This window comes from Babylonia areolata, chromosome 8 (genome assembly GCF_041734735.1).
Source record: "Babylonia areolata isolate BAREFJ2019XMU chromosome 8, ASM4173473v1, whole genome shotgun sequence".
Classification (NCBI taxonomy): Eukaryota; Metazoa; Mollusca; class Gastropoda; order Neogastropoda; family Buccinidae; genus Babylonia; species Babylonia areolata.
In genome coordinates, this window is record NC_134883.1 from 31,867,428 (window position 1) to 31,890,282 (window position 22,855).

A 22,855-nucleotide genomic window follows, 5' to 3' on the forward strand; every position below is an offset into this window, starting at 1 on the left:
ATGTGTGTTGTGTGTGTGTTTGTGTGTGTGGAGGGGTTGTGAATAATTTGATAATGTTTTTTATCCTGTGTTCAATTTTTCCCTTTTCGGTATTAACGTTGTTGTTGTTTTTTCTATTTCTGAACGCCTAAGGCGTAATTTTTAGATTAGGCGTAAATAACCATAATGATAATAATAATAATAATGATAATAATAATAATGATGATGATGATGATGATGATAATAATAATAATAATAATAATAATAATAATAATAACAATAATAATAATAATAATAATAATAATAAAAATAATAATATGATTTTGCTGCTTATACCACATGCTCACCATTGCTTTTTGCTTTGAAGCTCCTTTAGATAATATAAAAGTATCTGTGCCTTCACTTTGTTCACACCATACCCATAATGAGCGCCATCAAAGCTCTCCACATCCGCCGTCATATTGAGGGAGTCAAAGATGGCCACGTCCCAAGGTCTCAGATGCTCTTTCATTTTCTTGCTGAAATCGATCACTTGTTGAAGGGGGTCACGTGGGGTCTTTAACTTGCCCCAGCGGTGAGGGGGGGCCCAGACGAGCAAAGGCCAGTGAGAACCGCTGTCATTTCTCTCTTGCAGCACTGGCTGCATGACCATATTGAAGGTGGCCTGGTCTTTAAATTTGTCGTGGCCACCCAAGCCGATGAAGGCAAGACTGCGAGGGGTGTGGTGCAGCTGAGAAATCATCTGACGTATGTCTTCGTTGTGATTCTTGGAAAAGTACTGCAGAACAGCACTCCTATCTGGGCACTCCCTCACATCCCTGTCCACCCACATACGACACACCTTCTCCGTGAACATGTAAATGCCCGCACACTGGCGTCTCAGATCTGAAACAACAATTACTGTCCATGGGAGCTCACTTTTCATGTCTAGTATTCGAATGAGCATGAAGAAAAGAAAATATGTTTTTAATTATATGAAGCAAACAATACTGTGCTCTGAATTGAGAGCACTCATGCACATTCATCTATATCACACACACACACACACACACACACACACACACACACACACACACACACACACACACAAATACACACGCGCACGCTTGCACGCGCGTATGCACACGCATTCCTGCTCACCCCATGCGCAAACTCTCTCCCCCTCTCTCTCTCTCTTTCACACACACACACACACACACACACACACACACACTCACACACACACACTGTCTGTCTGTTTGCCTGTCTACGTCTCTCTAGGGGAGATGGATGGGAAAGGTGGTTCAAAGGCCAGCAATCAAGCAGGCAAAAATCAGCACAAATAAAAGCCACAGCCTCAGGGCATGAACAATGAACACTCACCAGCAGGAGTTTTCTTACTAAAGGCTCCAGTGATGGGGTTCCCTCTGACGGCCAAGAGGAAGGCCGTGTACACATGACGTGTGAACGAGTCACCCACGAAGAAGATGGTGGTATTTCTCAGTAGATGACATATCTCTTCCACCGACATCTCGTCCACTTGGCACAACTGGTTGCTTGGACGCCATCTTGCATACTCTGCATGGAGTGGATTGCGCATGTCATGGCACTCAGGGCACACACATTGGTCCACGGATCGGTTGGTGCAGTGGTTGTGATAACAGCAAGGTTTATCTCCCTCTGTGTCACACATGGCTCGAAACCTGAAGAAAATAAAAAAATGATTAAGTAAATGATTGTTTGATTCATTGATTAACTGGTTGATTAATTAATTAGTGAATTAACTAACAAGCACGTAGATAACTAAATGAATAAATAGAATTATTAAATGAACGAACAAAAGCCATGGAGATCCTTGTAGTCAGATCTCCTTTTTCATCACACGTGTGTGCACGTTTAGTGTGAATGTGTGTAATGTGTGTGCACGCGCATGTCAGGGAATTGCAAAAATAATTGCTCATGCATGCACATTCCCCAAATGACAAAAACAATGTGTGTGTGTGTGTGTGTGTGTGTGTGTGTGTGTGTGTGTGTGTGCGGGTGTTTGTGTGTGAGTGTGTGTGTGTTCGTGTGTATGTGTGTGTGTGTGTACTTAGACGGTGTTTGCCTTCATGTGTGTGAATTTGCGTGTGCCTGGTTGGAAGAGAGGAAGTAATATGAAAGCAGGAGAGAAAGGCAGAGACGACGAACCTCCATGCGCGTTTAGGAAAAGTGACATTCCCACAGAGGCCGTCCTTCCGCTGAAGTCCTTTGGGCATCCCGTGTAGCTCTTCTCTCACCTGTAGGCAGCACAGTCCACACTGTCAGCTTGTCTTCACTGAGGGGAAGTATGGGGGTCACTGTATCCACATGGGGGTCAGTATGAGGGTGACTGTCTTCACTGTGGGGTCAAAATGAGGGTTAGTACCTGTTCTGGGGGTTAGTATGGGGTCATTATCTTCATGGGAAGCAGTATGTGGTCACTATCTTTACTGGGGGCCATTTTGGGGTCACTATCTTTACTGGGGGCAGTATGGGGTTACTGTCTTCACTGGGGAGGGGGTGCGGGGGTGCAGAATGGGGGTCACTATCTTCGGTAGGGGGTTAGGGGCCGTATGGGGTCACTATTTTCACGTGGGGTGGAGGGGGCAGTATAAGAGTCACTGTCTTAATTGGGGGCAGTATGAGAGTCAATCTTCACTCGTTAGAAGTATGGGGTTCACTGTCTTTACTGGGAGCAGTATGGGGTCCACTGTCTTCACTGGGGGCGTGGGGGGGGGGTCACTGTCGTTAATTGGAGGTCATTGTTAATGGAGGCAGTATGGGGGTCACTGACTTAACTGGAGGGCAATTGGTGGTCACTATCTTCACGGGGGGAGAGGGGACAGTATGATATGAGGGTCACTGTCTTTACTGGGGGCAGTATGTGCTCACTGTCTTCACTGTGGGCAGTATGGGGTCACTGTCTTCACTTGGGGCAGCATGGGGTCACTGTCTTCACTGTGGGCAGTATGGGGTCACTGTCTTCACTTGGGGCAGTATGGGGTCACTGTCTTCACTGTGGGCAGTATGGGGTCACTGTCTTCACTGGGGGCAGTATGGGGTCACTGTCTTCACTGTGGGCAGTATGTGCTCACTGTCTTCACTGGGGGCAATATGGGGTCACTGTCTTCACTTGGGGCAGTATGTGCTAACTGTCTTCACTGTGGGCAGTATGGGGTCACTGTCTTCACTGTGGGCAGTATGGGGTCACTGTCTTTACGAGGGGCAGTATGGGGGTCACTGTCATCGCTGGTGGTATTATGGGGTCACTGTGTTCACTGGGGTCAGTATGAGGGTTACTGTCTTCACTGGGGGCAGATGGGGGTCACTGTCTTCACGGGGGCATTATGGGGTCACTGTCTTCACTGGGGGCTGTATGAGGGTTACTGTCTTCACTGGGGGCAGTATGGCGTCACTGTCTTCACTGGCGGCAGTATGGGGTCACTGTCTTCACTGGGGGCAGTATGAGGGTTACTGTCTTCACTGGGGGCAGTATGGGGTCACTGTCTTCACTGGGGGCAGTATGGGGTCACTGTCTTCACTGGGGGCAGTATGGGGGCACTGTCTTCACTGGGGGTAATATGGTGGTCACTGTCTTCACTTGGGGCAGTATGGGGGTCATATCTTCATTGTGGATCAGTATGATGGTCACTATATTCATCGGGGTTCAGTCTGTGGGGCAATATCTTCACGGGGGGAGGGTTGGGGGGGTGTAGTCACTATCTTCACAGGGGGCAGTATCGGGGATCACTATCTTCACTGAGGGGTCAGTATGAGGGTCACAGTCTACACTTGGGGACCATTTTGATGGTCACTATATTCACTGGTGGTCAGTCTGAGGGTCACTATCTTCAGGGGGATGGGGGGAGTGTGGATTCAATATCTTCACGGGGGCAGCATAAAGGTCACTGTCTTCACGTGGGTCACTTTCTTTATTGAAGGTTAGTGTGAGGTTCAATATATTCACTCAGGTTCAGTATTTGGGTTACTGTCTTCACTGGGGGATCAGAATTATCATCACTGGGAGTTGTGAGGGAAAGTATTTCAGTGAATAATTCACTGGAAATCAGTATATGTGTCAGTATCTTCGCTGGGGATACGTATGTGGGTCCGTATTTTCACTAGGGCATGTATGAGGGTCAATATCTTCAGTGGAGGTCATTATCTTCAGTGGGGTCAGTATCTTCACTGATAAACAGTATCTTGATGGGGTCAGTATCTTCACTGGGGGGGTCAGTACTTTCACTGAGGGACAGTATCTTGATGGTAGTCCAGGACAGATACAAAAATGGTCAAAATGTCTGCAACAAAACCGTTCTTTTCACGATAAAATAGAATAAATCATACTGATCACGCTGATATAAACTTGACCGCTGTAGGTGGGCGGGAACATGATTAGATTTTGATTTTTAATAATTATTTCTCACACATTTGGCCATGAGAGAGCGCCTAACAAAGATCCGCAAGGCATGAGCCAGCGAGGGTTACGCAAGCGCGGTATAAGGGGTCGCCAGAGGAAAGCGTTTAGCGCAGGTACAGTACTTGTGGCTGACAGCTGCCGCGCTGATGCTATCCTATACCTCCGTTAGTAGGTCACTGCGGCAGATGACAGATACCGTACAGAAAATAAGAGAACTCTTTGGGGTCAAAAGGAAACCAAATTTTTAATTCCATCTATTACATACTAAATTGGTAGAAAACGCAAGTTTGCTTTTATGAATATTTTAGTTTCTTACCAGTCCTGACATTTCATAAAGATTGAAATCGGTATTATACCGACTGCAAAGGTGAATTTACGAAGGCGGCACGGGATCATTTAGTTCGCAGGAACAATTATGTTGACATTTTACGCAATGCAAGACTTGGAAATACTTCATGCTCTACTTATTAACGTGTAGTATATGAATATCTCAATACCTGTTAACTAGGTTTGTTTCAATGAACACTGTCGGAGCACTGTCCAGACAATTGATTCAGAAAGCATGGAAGGCAGATGATGGCAAGATCGACCAACATCATGTCTTGATGTAAAAAAGAACGGTATGAAACATATATTTTTCGTTGGAAATGAAGCGGTATTTGCAAATGTGGCTCACGAACCCTGCCGCAGTAGACACGTCGGTTTAGCATGGGAAAGAAAATGTATCTGGCTGGAGTATGAAGGTGGCAAAATGAAGTGCATCACATAGTCATGAAGTACTGCCTGGAAAATGAAAATGGGTCAGTCTCCAGAACTCTGGGGGTCTCAGTCTGATTCAGTATAAACATGTGTTTAGAATGATTATTCAAATGTTTCACATGTTATCAGGATTGCAATTCGTTAGATAAATGTCTGCAACAATTTTGTGAGAATGTGGTTTGTTCTTGTGTCTTAAATGTGTTGAAAATTATCAAAAACATCCAAAATTTCGGCGCCATTTTGTGACATGGCAATGAAGTGGTCAGAAACAAATAAGTACAAACCTGATTAAAATCCAGTACATACAGACCTGATCTATATTCATTCGTTGTGATAATAAAAACATTGATCATCAGTAAAAATGGTACATTAAGTTTGAAATATTACGCAAAAAAACCAGCGTGACAGACGTAAACAACCCATTCCTCTTGACGTATTTTTATTCATTCAAAGGCAAGCACATTCATGAATACACTACACGTTCTTTACTTGCAACAGGTGGTCAACACATCTATCTTCTGCAGCACATACACTCATTTTCTGGGGGGGAAAAAAAATGACTGTTCAACGTCGTATATTAATTTTCAGTTCTGCTTTTCTGTGTTACTTCTGTGCATGTAAACGACCCAATAAAAATTTACATGTAAACAAAATTAGAACTGTTTCCACATAAATCATGCGGATTCATCGCGGGAAAGCGTAAATCGGTTTGACAAACACCCTTCAATCGTGTGTGTTTGAACACAGATTCAGAGAATGTGTTGTTTCTAACAGCGTGTGAGATGTACATATGTTACACGGAAATCTCCGATATGTTCATTCGCACCCCGTGGTTGCTATATTAAAAGCAACAACAACAACAACAAAACTGTGTATGTTAATTTCGTCGTTGTTATGGTTTGTTTGTACTTTATCTCTGATTCGATTAAGTTTAGTCTCAATCACTGTTTCTGACACATGGCGAGATGTGGTAATATACGGATACTGGCGTAAGATTTCGAACCAAGTCAACGCATGTAGTTCAGTAGGACTGTTTTCAGTTGAAGACTTGTTGTATCAAAAGTTCCAAACAAGAAAGTTCAAAGCAGAAAATCACCCACTTAAATTACCTTGATTTTGGTTTTTGCTGTCTGGTGAAGTTTTATCACGAAATGATGCAAACTAGTTTATCGGTTCACAAGACAGACGAAGTGTGGAACGAAACACTGGGGAGAATTGATGTGAAAATGGAGTGCCTGCAGTGTTTCTGAAAAATAAAATCATCCAGGGTGGGGGAGTTAGTTTAGGTATTTTGGGTTCCATGTTACATATGTCATAAGGTTTTAAGTAATCATTAATAAAATACATAATTTTGCACAGGCTTTCTTTGAATGCATTGCATTGGCTAAGGATCGCGTGATAGATTCATTACTATCATTATTATAAATCCATTGTTATCATTATGATTATTATTTATATCCCACGCTAAATCGACGTCTTCTGCGCCAGGGTTCGTGAGTCACATTTGCAAATACCGCTTCATTTCCAAAGAAAAATATGTATTTCATACCGTTCTTTTCACATCAAGACATGATGTTCAATTTTGCCATCATCTGCCCTCCATATTTTCCCAGTTTATTGTCTTGACATAGCGCCGATAATGTTCATTGAAACCGAAACGGGTTAACACATATTTAGATATTCATATTCTACACGTTAATAAGCGGAGCATGGAGTATATCCAGGCTGTGCATTGCGTAAAATATCAACAAAATTGTACTTATGAACTAAATGATCCCGTGCTGCCTTTGTAAATTCACCTTTGCAGTCGGTATAATACTGATTTCATTCTTTATGATATGTCATGAATGGTAGGAAACTGGAAAACATTCATAAAAGCGGATTTGCGTCTTCTACCACTTTAGTATAAAATACATGAAACTGAAAATGTTTGTTTCCTTTTGACCCGAAAGAGCTCTGTTCCTAGCTTATTGTTAAGATTCAGTGACCTGCTCACAGATCAGCATCAGCGCGGCAGCAGTCAGTCACATGTACTGTACCGCGCTGAACGCTTTCCTCTGGTGACCCATTATACAGCGCTTGTGTAACCTTCGCCTGTGCTTGCCTTGCGACTCTTTGTAAGGCGCTCTCGCACAGGCAGCAGTAATAAAAAATATTCGATTCTGGTCATTAAAAATCAAAATCTACCTATGTTCCCGCTCCCCTATAGTGGCCAACTTTATATCAGCGTGATCAGTATGATTTATTCTATTTTATCGTAAAAAGAACGGTATTGTTGCAGACATTTTGATCTAACGCAAATTTTAATCAAAATTTCCTGGCCTATGGGGTCAGTATTTTCACTGATGGACAGTATGTTGATGGGGTCAGTATTTTCACTGGGGTCAGTATCTTCACTGGGGGTATCTTCACTGAGGGACAGTTTCTTGATGGGGTCAGTATCTTCACTGGGGGAATAGTATCTTCACTTTGGGGACATTATCTTCACGGGAGGGGGGGGGGGTCAGTATCTTCACTGATGGACAATATCTTCACGGGGGTCTGTATCTTCACTGGGGGTCAGTATCTTCACTGAGGGAAAGTATGAGGGACAGCTGCTTCACATGGGTCAGTATGGGGTTCAGTACGATGGTCAGTATCTTCACTGGGGGAATAGTATCTTTACTTTGTCTGAATTCACTGAGGGTCAGTATCTTCACTGATGGACAGTGTTTTCACTGGGGGTCAGTATCTTCACTGAGGGACAGTATGAGGGACAGCTGCTTCACGGGGGTCAGTATGGGGTTCAGTACAGTGGTCAGTATCTTTACTGGGGGAATAGTATCTTCATTTCACTTCACTTCACTGGGGGTCAGTATCTTCACTGATGGACAGTGTCTTCACTAAGGGACAGTGTCTTCACTGGGGTCACTATCTTCACTGAGGGACAGTATGAAGGACAGCTGCTTCACGGGGGTCAGTATGGGGTTCAGTACGGTGGTCAGTATCTTCACTGAGGGTCAGTATAAGGATCACAATATTCACTGAGTCTAGGTCTGGTCACTATGAGTATATACTCACTAAGGCTATGTTAACTAAGGGTAAGTATGTTCACTAAAAGTGAGTATGTTCGCTGATGGTGTTCAATGGGGATAAATTTGTTCATTAAGGATAAGTGATCACTGAATGTCAGTATGTTCAGTTAGATTATGTTCATGAACTATAGTCACTAAGTCTGTTCAGTGGGGATAAGTATGTTTACTGAAGGTAAGTATGATCAGGAAGGGTAAGTACGTTCACTAAGGGTAGGTGTGGGCAGTAAGGATCAGTATGTTCAATAAACATAATTCGTGAATAGGACTTGAACTGTGAACAAAACAAGGTGTGAGGCATGCAAACTACGATATTGGACAAACACGTGCTTGACGAAGGAGCGGTTAATCAGAAAGGACAGATATTAACTATGTGCCGTTCAATCAATAGTTAGACAAAGAAATAAAGACAACAAACACTCTTGCCATTGATAAATCTGGCCATTGATGGGGTCAGTTTTTTCACTGATGGACAGTATGTTGATGGGATCAGTATCTTCACTGAGGGACAGTATCTTTATGGGGTCAGTATTTTCACTGATAAACAGTATCTTGATGGGGTCAGTATCTTCACTGGGGGGATAGTATCTTCACTATAGGACAGTATCTTCACTGGGGGGTCAGTATCTTCACTGGTGGACAGTATCTTCACTGGAAGTCAGTATCTTCGCTGGGGGGTCAGTATCTTCACTTTGGGACAATATCTTCACTGAAGGAAAGTATCTTAACGGGGTCAGTATCTTCGCTGGAGGTCAGTATCTTCACTGAGGGACAGTATCTTGATGGGGTCAGTATCTTCACTGGAGGTCAGTATCTTCACTTATGGACAGTATCTTGGTGGGGTCAGTATCTTCACTGGAAGTCAGTATTTTCACTGAGGGATCAGTATTTTGATGGGGTCAGTATCTTCACTGGAGGTCAGTATCTTCGCTTGGGGATCAGTATCTTCACTTTGGGACAGTAATTTTACTGAGGAACAGTATCTCCGCTGTTGGACAGTATCTTCCCTGGAGGTCAGTATCTTCGCTGGGGCGTCAGTATCTTCACTGGGGGTCAGTATCTTCACTGAGGGTCAGTATCTTTGCTGAGGGCCAGTGTCTTCACTGGTGGACTGTATCCTCAATTGTCAGTATTTTAATTGTAGGTCAGTATCTTCATTGTATCTTCACTGGGGGTCAGTATCTCCAGTAGGGTCAGTATCTTCACTGGGGGTCAGTATCTTCACTGAGGGACAGTATGAGGGACAGCTGCTTCATAGGGGTCAGTATGGGGTTCAGTACGGTGGTCAGTATTTTCATTGGGGGTCAGTATGAGGATGACTATATTCACTGAGTCTAGGTCTGCTCACTACGAGTATATGCTCTTGATGTGTGAGGCATGCTAACTACGATATTGGACCAAAATGTGATTGGTGAAGGAACGGATAATGAAAAAGGACATGGAGACACAGATATTAACTATGTCCCGTTCAATCAACAGACAGACAAAGAAATAAAGACAACAAACACTCTTGCCATTGATAAATCTGGCCATCTTACATGTTTGTGAAATTTGTTCATCTTCTGAATGTCAGACGGCGTCATGGGCAGTCGCTCCCAACGCCCTTGTGTCATGGAGTGCATGACGTCTGGACATTGCGCGTGTTGCAGCCACAGTGCTGTGTTCAGCCACGCGTTCTGAACAGTCCAGGCTGGGGACCAACTGAACAGCAGACACACCGCCATGGTCACCACACACGTCACCAACAGCACACCACGTCTGTTCAGCAGGCAGCGGCTGATGTGTAACGCCATTATCAGGGTAAGATGGCCACGTTGTCCTAAATTCAGAGTTTCTCGTAGGTGCGTAGGTTCCGGCCTTTATAGCCAGGCAGGTCCTTCAGTTCTGTTGTTGTTGTTTTTCTCAAGTCTGAAACAAATTCAACGTGGGAAGAAACTGGATCATCTCTCTCTCTCTCTCTCTCTCTCGGGGAGCTGTCAACTGTTTTTGCTGCGAGTGGACGCACTGTACGAGCTCCTAAAACAATTGTCGATTTTTCTGGACGTATATCTGCCAGGAATCCTCAAGAACCATGCCTTCTTCTGCTGAAAAAATGAGGATTGTTTGTGGCCGCTTCGTGTCGACTTACCTCAATTTTATGTTGAAGCGGGGCATGAAGAGAAAGGCTTCGCAAGTGGCCATTGTGAGACTCGCACGGCGTGTAGACGGTGTAACCCTTGGGTTGCTCCTGTCCTATTTATTCTGGGGCAGTTTGTTGCTACGGTATGGCGACATTGAGAGCAACCCAGGACCCAACCCAGCCACAGGCAAAGACTCGTCTATGCGGCAAACACGACTGGCCAGTGCAGGATCAGCCCGTCAAGGAGCCGACACTGAGTGATGTCATGAACATCCTGGGCGCCAAGATCGACGACGTCAAGCAGGAAGTGCAGTACCTGTCTGATGATTACGCTGGCTTGAAAGAAGAAATGAAAGATCTCACAGAGGTGACAGAGCTGAAGAAAGAAAACCAGGACCTGAAGAAAATCAACAGCGACATGAACGAGAAGCTGGAAAACTGCGAGAGGAGGATTGACGACCTGGAGGGCTGCTCCAAGAGGAACAACTTACTGTTCTATGGTTTACCCAGGCGGCAGAACGAGACTCCTGCAGACTGCGAGGGCACGCTCAAGGACCTCTTCACGGACAGCCTGGACATGACGGAAGACGTGGAGCTGGACAGGGTGCATCGCCTGAGCGCCAGGCCTGACTCACCAGTGATCGCCTGCTGCACCTTCTACAGGCAGAAGGTAAACATCCTTAAGGCGAAAGGAAAACTTAAAGGTTCAAATGTTTTCATAGGTGAAGACTTCTCAAGGGGTGTGAGTGACTTAAGGTGGCGACTGACCCCTCATTTAAAGAAGGCCAGACAGGAGGGCAAAAGGGCGACGATGGTTTTTAACCATCTGTTGATTGATGGACAAAAGTACTCTGTTGATGCCCACAATAATTTAGTATATTGGAAATGAGAGGCTGGCCGGCCTTTGTTTGTTGATAATGCATCTTCTGGTGGGGATATAAAAAGAGAGGTTACACCGATCGCAGCGAGTGTCAGTGTCAGCGAACCAGCACGCGATTTGGGTGAAGAGAGCGGTGTGTGTGAGAGGTCAGCTGAGGACAGTGTGTGTAGTGTGTTTCCTGTAAATATGTGTAATGAAGTTGAGCGTGTGTTTGATAATGGAGATAATGTTGATTTGCCAGACGATGTGAATAATAAAAGTATAGCAAAACAGCTCACTTTTCTGCACTGGAATGTGAATGGCCGTATGCCAAAATTACACAACAATGATTTTGTTTCATTCGTCCGCTCATTTGATTTCATTTGTCTTGTCGAAACGTTTCTTGTTGGTTTCAACTGTTCTGTCTTTTCTGGACATAAATGTTTCTGTGTACCGGCTGTGAAATTTACAGCAAAAGGGAGACGATCTGGAGGAGTGATATGTCTTGTTAGAAATGTGTATTTGCAGTATGTAAAACACGTTGCTGTTCAATCTTATAATTTTTGCGCATTTATTATTGATCGTTTTTTGTTTGGTACTGCTTGTGATATATTGTATGTGTGCTGCTACGTGCCTCCTCAAGGTTCACGGAATTGCTGTACTTGAAGATTTTTTGTCTGAGTGTCTTTTAACTTGTGACCAGGATGTATATATTTTGTTGTGTGGTGAGTTAAATAGTAGAGTTTCCAATATATCTCATGATTGTATTGGTGGTATTTTAGATTTCCAGCATGTTAGTCACCCAGCTAGCTTTGATAGAATATCTGAAGATAAAGTGTTAAATGATTATGGTAAACTGCTTATGAATTTATGCACTGCCTTTGATTTGAGCATTCTTAATGGTATGTGTTATGGCGACTGACATGGTTGCTACACGTACATAACAGAGAGTGGATGCAGCGTGAATGATTATTTTTTATTGTCGTGTGACTTATATGGAGCATTAAAAGAGCAGTATGAGTTACTAGTGTCTGAGAGGCTTGATTCTGACCACATGCCTGTGAAATTTACAATAAATTGTTTAGGTGACAATGTAAGCAAGAAGCAAAATAGTATGTATATTGTAGAAAAATTTGTTTGGAATGAGGACTGTTCTAATCAATATAGCGATAATTTATGATCACAAGAATTTCTGGAAAGAATTGCTTTTGCACTTAGTTTGATAGATACTGATATCAATCATGCATTAGATGTATTTAATACATGTATTAAGGATGCAGCAGATTGTATGAACAAACAAGTACATTGTAGGAATGATTTTAAACCTCAAGACTGGTTTGATGTAGAATGTCGTGCTTCAAAAAGAAATGTGCGCAGATTACTCAATAAATATCGACGTACATTAGATAAGAATGATTGTGACCGTTTTTGTAGGACTAGAACAGAATATAAATATTTGCTAAAGCGAAAGAGAAAGCAGTACAACAATGCATTGTTGGCAGAATTGATAACATCTGTAAAAAGCCAGAAGGAGTTTTGGAACACAGTGCATAAGATTTCAATGAAAAGAAAACAACCACTTAATAACATTAGTATTGAAACATGGTATGAACCCTTTAAGGCACTTCTAACGAAAGATACCCATTCTAATGATACACTGCAATTGGGGAATGACGAAGAAGATGCAAACAGTATAAATCGTCCAATTTCTAAGGAAGAGGTATTATTTGCTTTAAGAAAATTAAAGAATCGTAAAGCTGCAGGGCTAGATGGCATTACTGGGGAACTGTTAAAAAATGCTTGTAAAGTAGAACCGATTTTGAACTTTTTGGTAACTTTTTTTAATTCTTTGTTTGATGGAGGAATTTATCCTGATGAATCGGCTGAATCCATCGTCCTGCCTCTTTACAAAAAAGGTGACGTGAATAATCCCAACAATTATAGAGGTATTTCTTTGTGTGATACCAGCAGTAAGATATACAGTACGACCATTAACCATAGACTACAGGAATTGGTTGAAGAAAATAATCTTACAGGAGAATATCAAACAGGGTTTAAACGTAATTATTCAACTACAGATCATGTATTTACTTTGATGGCTTTTGTACAGAAACAGTTTTCCCTCAATCGTAAATTATATGTTGCCTTTAAAGATTTTGAAAAAGCCTTTGATTCCATTAACAGAGCTATTCTTTGGCCTATTCTCTTGAAAGCAGGTGTTAATAGAAAGCTACTTAAATGTGTGATGAGTATGTATAAATGTGTGAAAGCAAGGGTGAGATGTGGAGGCAACATGACTGATTACATAAAGTGTACATCTGGTGTGAAGCAAGGAGACGTATGCAGCCCTGTTTTGTTCTCTCTGTTCATAAACGAATTGACCTCTGAAGTTGTTAGACATGGAAAGCATGGTGCACAGTTTATTGGTGACTTCTTAGAAATATTTATACTTCTTTTGGCTGATGATATTGTTTTGATGTCTGAAACAATTATAGGATTGCAAACACAGTTAAACAATTTATATCGAGCTGCTACTTCACTTCAGTTGAAAGTCAATATGTTAAAGAGTAATATAACTGTTTTCAGAAAAGGGGGGTATTAAGGGATCAGAGAAAAATGGACTTACAATGGAATACTTATGCCAGTTGTGAATGTTTGTAAATACTTAGGAATTTATTTTTCGTCAAAACTTAGTTTTACTGTTGCATGTAAACATCTTGCAAGCAGAGCGAAATATGCGCTTTTCTGTATCATGCAAAAATTATCCAGTTTAGAAAATCAATCTTTTGAATTGTATATGAAATTATGTGACTGTGAGATTCAACCTATTACACAATACGGAGCTGAAATTTGGGGTCTTTACGAATCAGCAATTCATTCACTGTGAAAAGGTTCATTTATCAGCATTAAAGAAATTTCTTGGGGTGACTATGAAAACACCTAATGATTTAATCTATGCTGAAACTAATTGCTATCCGATATATTTGAATTCGATTATTAGATGTATTTCTTATTGGTTAAAAATAATATGAATGGAAAACGTAAGACTGCCAAGGAAAGCCTACAACATGTTACATGATTTGGATAATAGAGGTAGAACTAACTGGGTATCAAAGGTGAGAATAAAACTGCACGATTTTAGCTTTGCCTACGTGTGGCTAAATCAAGGAGTAGAGAATATAAACGGATTTCTACGTACACTTCGCTCGAGACTAATTGACTGTCGTTGGCAGGAATGGTCAAGCCATATCCAGGATAGTAATCGTTTTGATTTTTATAGACAGATTAACTTTAGACATGCGGTACCAGTTTATTTGGTTATGAATATGGATAGACATTTAAAATGTATCATGGCAAAGTTTAGATTTGGAATTTCTGATTTGTTTACGCATTATTGCCGTTACAGGCCACATAAAGATAGTGACCTTATTTGCCCTTTATGTAAAAGTGCGACGGAGAGTGAACTCCAATTTGTACTTTGTTGTCCTGTGTTAAGTGATCTTAGAAATCAGCTGATACCTTCAAAATTCCATAGGCAGCCCTCCTTGTTCAGACTGTATTTGCTTATGTCATCCACTAAGGAACACGTTAATAAACAGCTAGCAAGTTACTTGTATAAAGCCTTAAAGATTAGAAATACAATATGCAGTTGAGTGTGTGCTAGTTTTCCGCTTTTTTGTTATTCTGTGTGAATAAGACTAAATGCAGATAATGACTATTTTTCTCATTTTCAGGTTACAACTGTGTTATGTTACATACCAAAATATATTACCTCTGTAATGTTTGTTTACACCACCCCTTCATGAGGGGCCATGGCCTATATTGATTAAAACATCCGTATCCGTATCTCTCTCTCTCTCTCTCTCTCTCTCTGTTCACCTCTGTGAATATATGTCTGTATGTGTGTGTGTGTGAGTGTGTTATACACACATCTTAGATTTCGCAGAACAGCACCAAAGATGACATCGTAACTCTCCACAATGAAAAGAGTCACTTTGCACCTGATCCACTTTGCAGCTCGCAGCGACTTTAGGCAGGTGGGGTTCTGGTTGTTGATTGTCAGATTTTGACCTATAGTAAACTTTAGGGTTTATTTTACCTAAAATTGAAGTATTTATGTGTAATTGTATTTTCTTTTGTCTCAAATGTGTGTTTAAAACATCCATCCCTTCATTCTGATCACATATGACTTCACTATTTACCACAACCCAAAGTTCTCAGACTGCGTTACTTTGTTACATCTGTCCATTATTATCTCGTAGCTTGATCAAAGTTCGTATTAGCATAAATTCTCCCTAGCTTACGTTCCGAAGTCCCGCCATCTACTTCAGCCGTGTTTGTGAAAGGGGAGATGGGGAACGACTGGAAAGACAGGCTGCCACACGGGATGTTCCGACATGCCGTGCTCGTCTGTTTCGAACACGGGGATTGTGGCAGACTTCACATAACCGCACGTGTTTCAACGACTGGGGCGATTGATGCGGTGTCATGGACCAAAGGCACTGACTAGGGAGTGGGGGTGAGGAAGGGTGGAAGGAGGGAGGGTGGCGCGGGTGTTGGCGCGACCTCAAAGACTGGACTTTGGACGGAGCAGGAAGGGGCGAAGGGATGGGGAGGGAAGGGGGGCAGAGTGTGGGTGGTGGGGGTGACACTGCTGGCACACTATAACACTAAATTTTTGCTCATTTATACATACGATGAATAAATTTTTAAGTTTGTATTGCTTCAGTTGTCCCATAAAGTTGATGCATAATCGATGATTGGCAGAACATGAGCACAGAAAAAAAAGCTTTCGTGAATGAACATCAAGGATCTTTTTTATTTTTGCTAACTGACGTATTTTGCTAGTGTTAAAGTGTGCCAGCAGTGTCACCCCCCCACCACCCACACTCTGTTCCCCTTCCCTCCCCCCCCCCCAAACCCCCCCCCCCACCCCCACCCTTGTTGTGGGAAGGGATAAAACTAGTCAGCAGAGCCAGTTCTCAGCTGTCTCCCAGAAAAAACTGACTGACACAGGCTGACTGACAGAACAGTGATATGAGGTGCAAAGAAATCCTTTTTGGGTTGTGTGCTGCTTGTAGGTGCTGCTTTAGGTGTAGGGTGAACTTTTTACTGTGTGATGCTTGTAGGAAGTACCTAAAGTAGGTAGTGTGTGCTGCTTTAGTGTGTGTTGCTTAAACAAAGTTGCTTTTGCTAAGTAGGGTGAACTGCTTAGTGTGTGTGCTGATTTTCCAAGTATATTGTAAAGTAAACACTCTATAAAAAAAATTTTTTTAAACCCACTCCATGTGGCCCTGCTATTAGCGTGAGGAGAGAAAGCGAATGAGTGCAAGTGAGTATGTGCATCATCAGTCAATCCTATATCCCCCTGTCTGCTCCTCTCTCTCTCTTGGAATAGAATCGAACCAACCACACTTTCAAAACAGTTTTTACACTAGAGAGACGTTTTCCTAAGTAAGTCCAAGAGAGATCTTTGTCAATAAAGACACCCAAAATTTTATGTGATTCTACCTTTTCAATTCTGTTTACTCCTAGGAAAAGTGGTTTGAATATGTGTTTCATCCTTTGTCTTTTTTGTAGTGCTGCTACATACATACATTTAGTTTTCTGTGTGTTTAAGGACATATGATTTAATTGTGTCCAATCACTAAGTCTGTGAATGTTGTCTTGAAGATCATCTGTAAGTTTACAGGCATCTGAATTGCTTGAATGCAGGGAAGTGTCATCTGCGAACATTTCACATTTACATGTCATAGAACAAGGCAAGTCATTAACATAAACAGAAAATAATATTGGCCCTAAGATGGATCCCTGTGGTACTCCATGTTTGATTGATTTGAATTTTGAGGTTTGTATTTATCATTGCTGTTAACTTAGAAGACTACTATCATTCGTAATTATTTTGATCTCGTAATAATTTGAACCATGTCGGTTACATCTGATTCATGGCCAACCAAGCAGGGACTTTGCGTAGGCTACTTAAATATAAACAATGCAACAAACAAGAAGGAAGACATTGCTACCACCCTTCATAACTCTGGTAAACACTTTCACCTTTTCTGATTTGCTGAATTTCGACTTTCTTCACACATTTCAGATGCTGATATGAACATGCCAGGATATTCACGTTATTCGATCAGACCCAACGAAACCCAAAACTACATGTTTACCTATACATTTTGCGTCTTCGTTAAATTGTAAACGACTGAGTAATCTTGAAGCTTATAATGTAGAATCAGTTTGGGTTGAAATTAAGATAAATGGTAATAAACCTCTTTTAATAGGATTTATATATAGAAACCCGTCAGAGAATACAGATTGGGAGGATAGGTTTAGTTCTCTTATGGATATTTGTTTTACATGGTTCAAAAAGAGTGTTAAAATTCCTAAGGTTGGGCATACAACTATATATTACAGAAATTTTAAGAATTTCAAAGAAGATGTTTTTCTTTCAGATCTAGCAAACTCGCCTTTAGATTACGTATACCAGATAGAGATCCTGATCAAGCAGTTGAATTCTGGATAAATACATTCTCTTCTGTATGCAACAAACATGCACTATTTGTAAGGAAAAGAGTTAGACAAGAAACAAAACCACCATGGATAACAAAGAAACTGACATTGAAATACATTTAAGAGATTATCTGAATACCTAGGGAACAAGGGAACAATTTAAGAAACAGAGAAATAAGGTAAATGCAATGAAATGTAAATCTAAATGTAACTTTTTTTTCCACAAAAGATTCTCGTAAAATCTGGAAAGCTATTAATATGTTAATAAACATGTGTCAATAAACCAACACATTATCACTGATATAACAGCAGATCACTTAAATGATCACTTTGCAAACATTGCCGATAAAATTATATCAAACAACAGAACCAGTGAAAATGACCTTTACAGTTTAAAACAGTTTGTTCATTCAAAGGAAATTAACGTTCCATTTAGTATCCAACCGATGACAGTTAACAAGGTACTGGACGAAGGTGTTGTACCAGAAAAATGGGTATCCGGCTTGATATTGCCATTGTATAAAGGCAAAGGTGATACACTTGACTGTGATAATTATAGGGGAATAACTTTGCTCAGCTGTGTTGGAAAACTATTCACGAAAGTGTTAAATGCTAGACTGACTGATTATATCAATGTAAACAATATACTTTCAGGAGCCCAAGCAGGATTTAGACAATCCCATTCTACATCAGATCAAATCTTTGTTTTGAAATCACTAATTGATATTTTCTCCATGAAAAAGAAGAAACTTTATTGTGCTTTTGTTGATTTTTTTTTAAAAGCCTTTTATTCACTTTGGGGAAGTGGGTTATAGCAAAAACGTGGTCTTGAAGGCATGAATAGTGAAATTTTGCGTGTCATAATGAACATGTATGATAGAATTAAGTCATGTGTGTTTTTAAATGGTGAAAAATCTGATTTCTTTAGAATTTGTAAGAGTGTACGACAAGGAGATATACTTGATATTACTTGACTTTTATCGAAATGGTATTTATTCTTCAAAACATTTAGCCGTTTTCTCTGGATCTAGATAGACTGATGTACAAGTTAAGTTGCACCCGCCGGGAATGTACGACACGGTCGATATAATTTCTCTTTCATGTTCATTCTAGTTTTATAGTTTTAACTCACTCCATGCCAAGAGTTTTTGCCCTTGCGAATCCCTGAAAACCCAGGGTTTGTATAGGATGGGAAAAAAATTCTCAAAAAAACAAATAAACACCCAGAGAATTGAAATTTAGAATGTGTATTTAGTGAATGTTGTTCCATATTTCAGCAAAAAATTAAATTATTTACTCACCATCTTGTTGTTGATCACGGTATTCATTTTTTGTGTATTTTGTAGCATTTTTGCACCCATCAGAAAGGTATACCAAGTGTCCTTGAACAGCTTACAAATGTTCCACATGACATCCTAACACTATTTGAGGAACTGAAGACCTAGTACATGCAATGAAGTATGAACAGATGGTGGAGAAAGTTGAAAATCACGCACACAAAAGAAAATATTGTCTCTACATAAAAAAGGGAGTTCACTGCACACAAAAACATGATGTATTATCACTGACAATAGGCTTGTCTGGAGTGAAAAAGCTCATGGCAGGTGATGTTGAGTCCTGGGCACAGCTTCACACACAGTGGAACTCCACATTTTGGACACCACTTGGCAGTTTGGTGTTTTTGTGTGTTGTGGCGCTTGAACAGGTCTTCACAGACCTTGCACTTGTAGCAGCTGGTCACTCATATCCACTCCAGCCATGTTGGTGATGTAGTCTTGTACTGCAGCTGGCTTCTGTCTTTCAGGACGGTGTCGTGTTGTCACACTGACCATGGTAGTTGGCAGCATGACGGCTGTCAGCACATGAACTGGTTTTTTGACCTGCCACTTCAGCACAGCAACATGCCCTGCAACTATACACACACACAAATGATCATGCAGGTCTGACTCTTTCTTCTTATTGTTGTTTAAATTATTTGTTTGCTTATTCCCTTGTTTATTCTAAATATTTATGTGAATGGAAGTATTAATGTGGTAAGTTTTTTTACATATAGTCAAAGAAAACCACTTTAGATTTTTTTTTTTTTTTTAAATACAATATTACAAACAATAATGACAGTATCATCAGTATTACTATTACTGTCATTTCTACAGCACCTTGTTCTACAAATGAACAAGTAAAACAGAAAATAAGTAAACATATGCATGCAATCACACACACACACACACACACACACACAGTTGTACACCTGAGCATGTGACATTGTTTTCTTTCACACACACACACACACACACACACACACACACACACACACATATATATATATATATATATATATATATATATATATATATATATATATATAATACATACACACTCACCATTTTCAGTCCAATCACTGGTAAAAACACCAGCAAAGTCGTCCGTTTCCTCAGTGATTTCGTTGTCAGTGTCGGTCAGCTGGCACATGGTCAGAACTCGCTTTCCTCTCCACTGTCAACACCCTCTTCAGCAACCGAATCTATTTCTAGTTCATCGGGATATGGTTCAAAATCACTGTCCAACGAACCAACATTATCTCCTTCAACACTGGAGCCTTCAGTTTGGATCATTTCCAAAGTAGTTTCAACGCTGTGTTGCGTTTGACCTCTCCTACCGTGTCAAACACTTCGACGCGACGCCATCTTGTCAAATAACTTGCAGATCTGACCGAGGCTATGTTTCGTTGTCGTCTGCTAATGAGCGTGTCACACTGCACACACGCTGTGTGTGTGAATGAAAAGTTGACCGGAGATAACTTAAGAATCAGTTCTGCTTTTGAGTTTCGTATCTGACACGTCACTCCAACAGCGCGACTTTTCAGCGCGACATTGGCATCGAACGCTTTGCCCGACGACATCCGCATATGCTGACAATGGCAGCGAGTGAGTTAAAGTTGATATGAAAATTGAGTATTTTGTTAAATACGTCGTATGAAGTGAAAAGGACTTCATTTTGAGAAAAGTCAATACTGGAAATGTTTACATTTCATCAAGGGTATTAACTCTCATGGTTTATTGTTTTAAACTGTGAATTCCGACTGATTTTGTGGATTTTGTCGTTCATTAAGACGTGCGATTTATTACGTTCCTTCAAATCAAGCATACGAAAACTTCTGCTCGACAAACAATAGGCCCACAAAGCAATTTTTTTTTACCAGCTAAAAAAGACAGAAAATCATGCTTTTTTGTGAAGTTTGTGTCTGTACCTTTACATGCAATGAATTCATTTTATTTCTACCTTTGTGCTTTAATGTTTTTACTTGTTCACCTGTTAACTGGATGTTATTACCTGTAACATCTGCATCAGCAAATCAATCACTTTTGTATATGTACAATGTTAAAGTTGTGTTTCTCTGTTCTCTTTATGTCCGCTGTATGTTTCTCACTTCGGTCATGTCTCTGTATGTGCATAAGTATATATATATATATATATATATATATATATATGTGTGTGTGTGTGTGTGTGTGTGTGTGTGTGTTGGGTGGAGAGAGTGTGTGCATGTGTATGGATATGAATGTGTGAATGCGTTCGTTTTATTACTTTTTGCGATGTTAATGATGATGATGGTGATCATTCTTCGTTGTAGTAGCAGTATATGTAACAGTGTTAACAAAATTAGTATTATTGTGTCGTTATCGTTAATGTTCTTATTGTTATTGTTGTCACAAGAACAAACTGGAAGACTGGGCGATGCCTAAAATCTTCATCTTGAGTAATAAAATTTTTGAATCTCTCTCTCTCTCTCTCTCTCTCTCTCTCTCCCTCTCTCTCTCTCTCTTTGTCTCTATCTATCTATCACACACACACACACACACACACACACACACACACACACACACAGAGAGAGAGAGAGAGAGAGAGAGAGAGAGAGAGAGAGAGAGATTCTTAGTCAGCTGATCCGTCTTTATGATGACGCTCACTTAGCAAAAAGTATAATTCCTGGCTAAACTACAGCAAATAATACAGTTTAAACAGTTAAACAGTACACAAGAAAGAAATTGAACGTTCAGAATCTCTCAGCATTTTTACAACAAAAGATTACTTATATTTTTCTGGTTTTAAATGTCCGCGTCATGCTTCAGAACTATGTTAAAACCGGAAGGTCACAAAATAACCTTGACACATGAACCCTAGGCCCGGTGTGTACTGCCATACGGTAAATCTTAATGGACACACACCAGCCTATAACTATCAGTTCTTTTTGAGTTGCAAGAAGTGGTAAACAACAAAAAAAATAATGACATGTAAGGGAAAGTCTTCTCTTGAAATGAACTTGCTATATCACTGACTAGAAACCGTTCATAATAAAATTAACATTTAACAATCTTTTATAAATAGCATAGTTCTTCCATGATGATTTACGTCACAAGAAAAACAACAACAAAATCATTCTCCATGAAAGTCTGTATGAGACTTTTGCAAGTACAAATCGATGCGCACGTGAGGCAGAATGTAATTATCTGAATCGTAACGCTCTGATGCCCGTTGAACAAGGTCACTGAGGTGTGGTGGTGACATGTTTTTGTGTACTTTGAACATGAGGACCATTTTATTGTAGTCGAATTGCTTGTATAGTGGTAATATTTCCAATTTTGTTAATTTTTCATCTGTTGATAGAGAGTGGTCTGGTAAAATAAGTTTAGCTGCTTGTCTATGCAGACTCCAGACTGTAGGTGCATAATTGACATGAGAGAGACAGTGTGCCCCGAAGAATAATTTTCTGGTTGGAGCATCGACGTAATATATGTTTATTGAGTACGAACAAATTGCGGGCTAATTGTTTGCATGCATATTGATATGAGCTTGCCAGGTCAGTTCCTTATCAATAGTTACCCCAAGAACGCGGTGCTCACAAACTTGTTCAATTGAGAGCGTTGTGCTAAGCTGAGACCGAAGTAATGTTCCTTTGTATAGCAGGTTTCCGATGTCTTGACTGTTCCGTAATGTCCAGTTATGTTGAGATCTGGACCAGTGATTTTAGGTGCTGATGATTGTCAACTTGTTTTCAGTGACTTTGGCTCACCGGCAGAATGTGTGTGTCAGGCTGACAGGTAGCGGGCACGAGCGCCTGTGGGTACTTCTTCTTCTTCTTC

At 40.8% G+C, this 22,855-nt stretch overlaps 1 protein-coding gene across 1 annotated transcript in view; it reads right to left on the minus strand.

Annotated features, from left to right (window-relative positions):
* Positions 1 to 310: 310 nt before the first annotated feature.
* Positions 311 to 22,855, minus strand: part of LOC143285147 (uncharacterized) — a 30,314-nt gene continuing 7,769 nt past the window's right edge. Inside the window, exons 2-5 of the mRNA XM_076592375.1 lie at positions 9,768 to 10,137; positions 2,149 to 2,237; positions 1,342 to 1,661; positions 311 to 864 (exon numbers count right to left, since the gene is read on the minus strand). Coding sequence (XP_076448490.1) covers positions 323 to 864; positions 1,342 to 1,661; positions 2,149 to 2,237; positions 9,768 to 10,022 — 1,206 coding nt within the window. The 5' untranslated portion in view covers positions 10,023 to 10,137 and the 3' untranslated portion in view covers positions 311 to 322. The remainder of the gene's footprint in view (positions 865 to 1,341; positions 1,662 to 2,148; positions 2,238 to 9,767; positions 10,138 to 22,855) is intronic.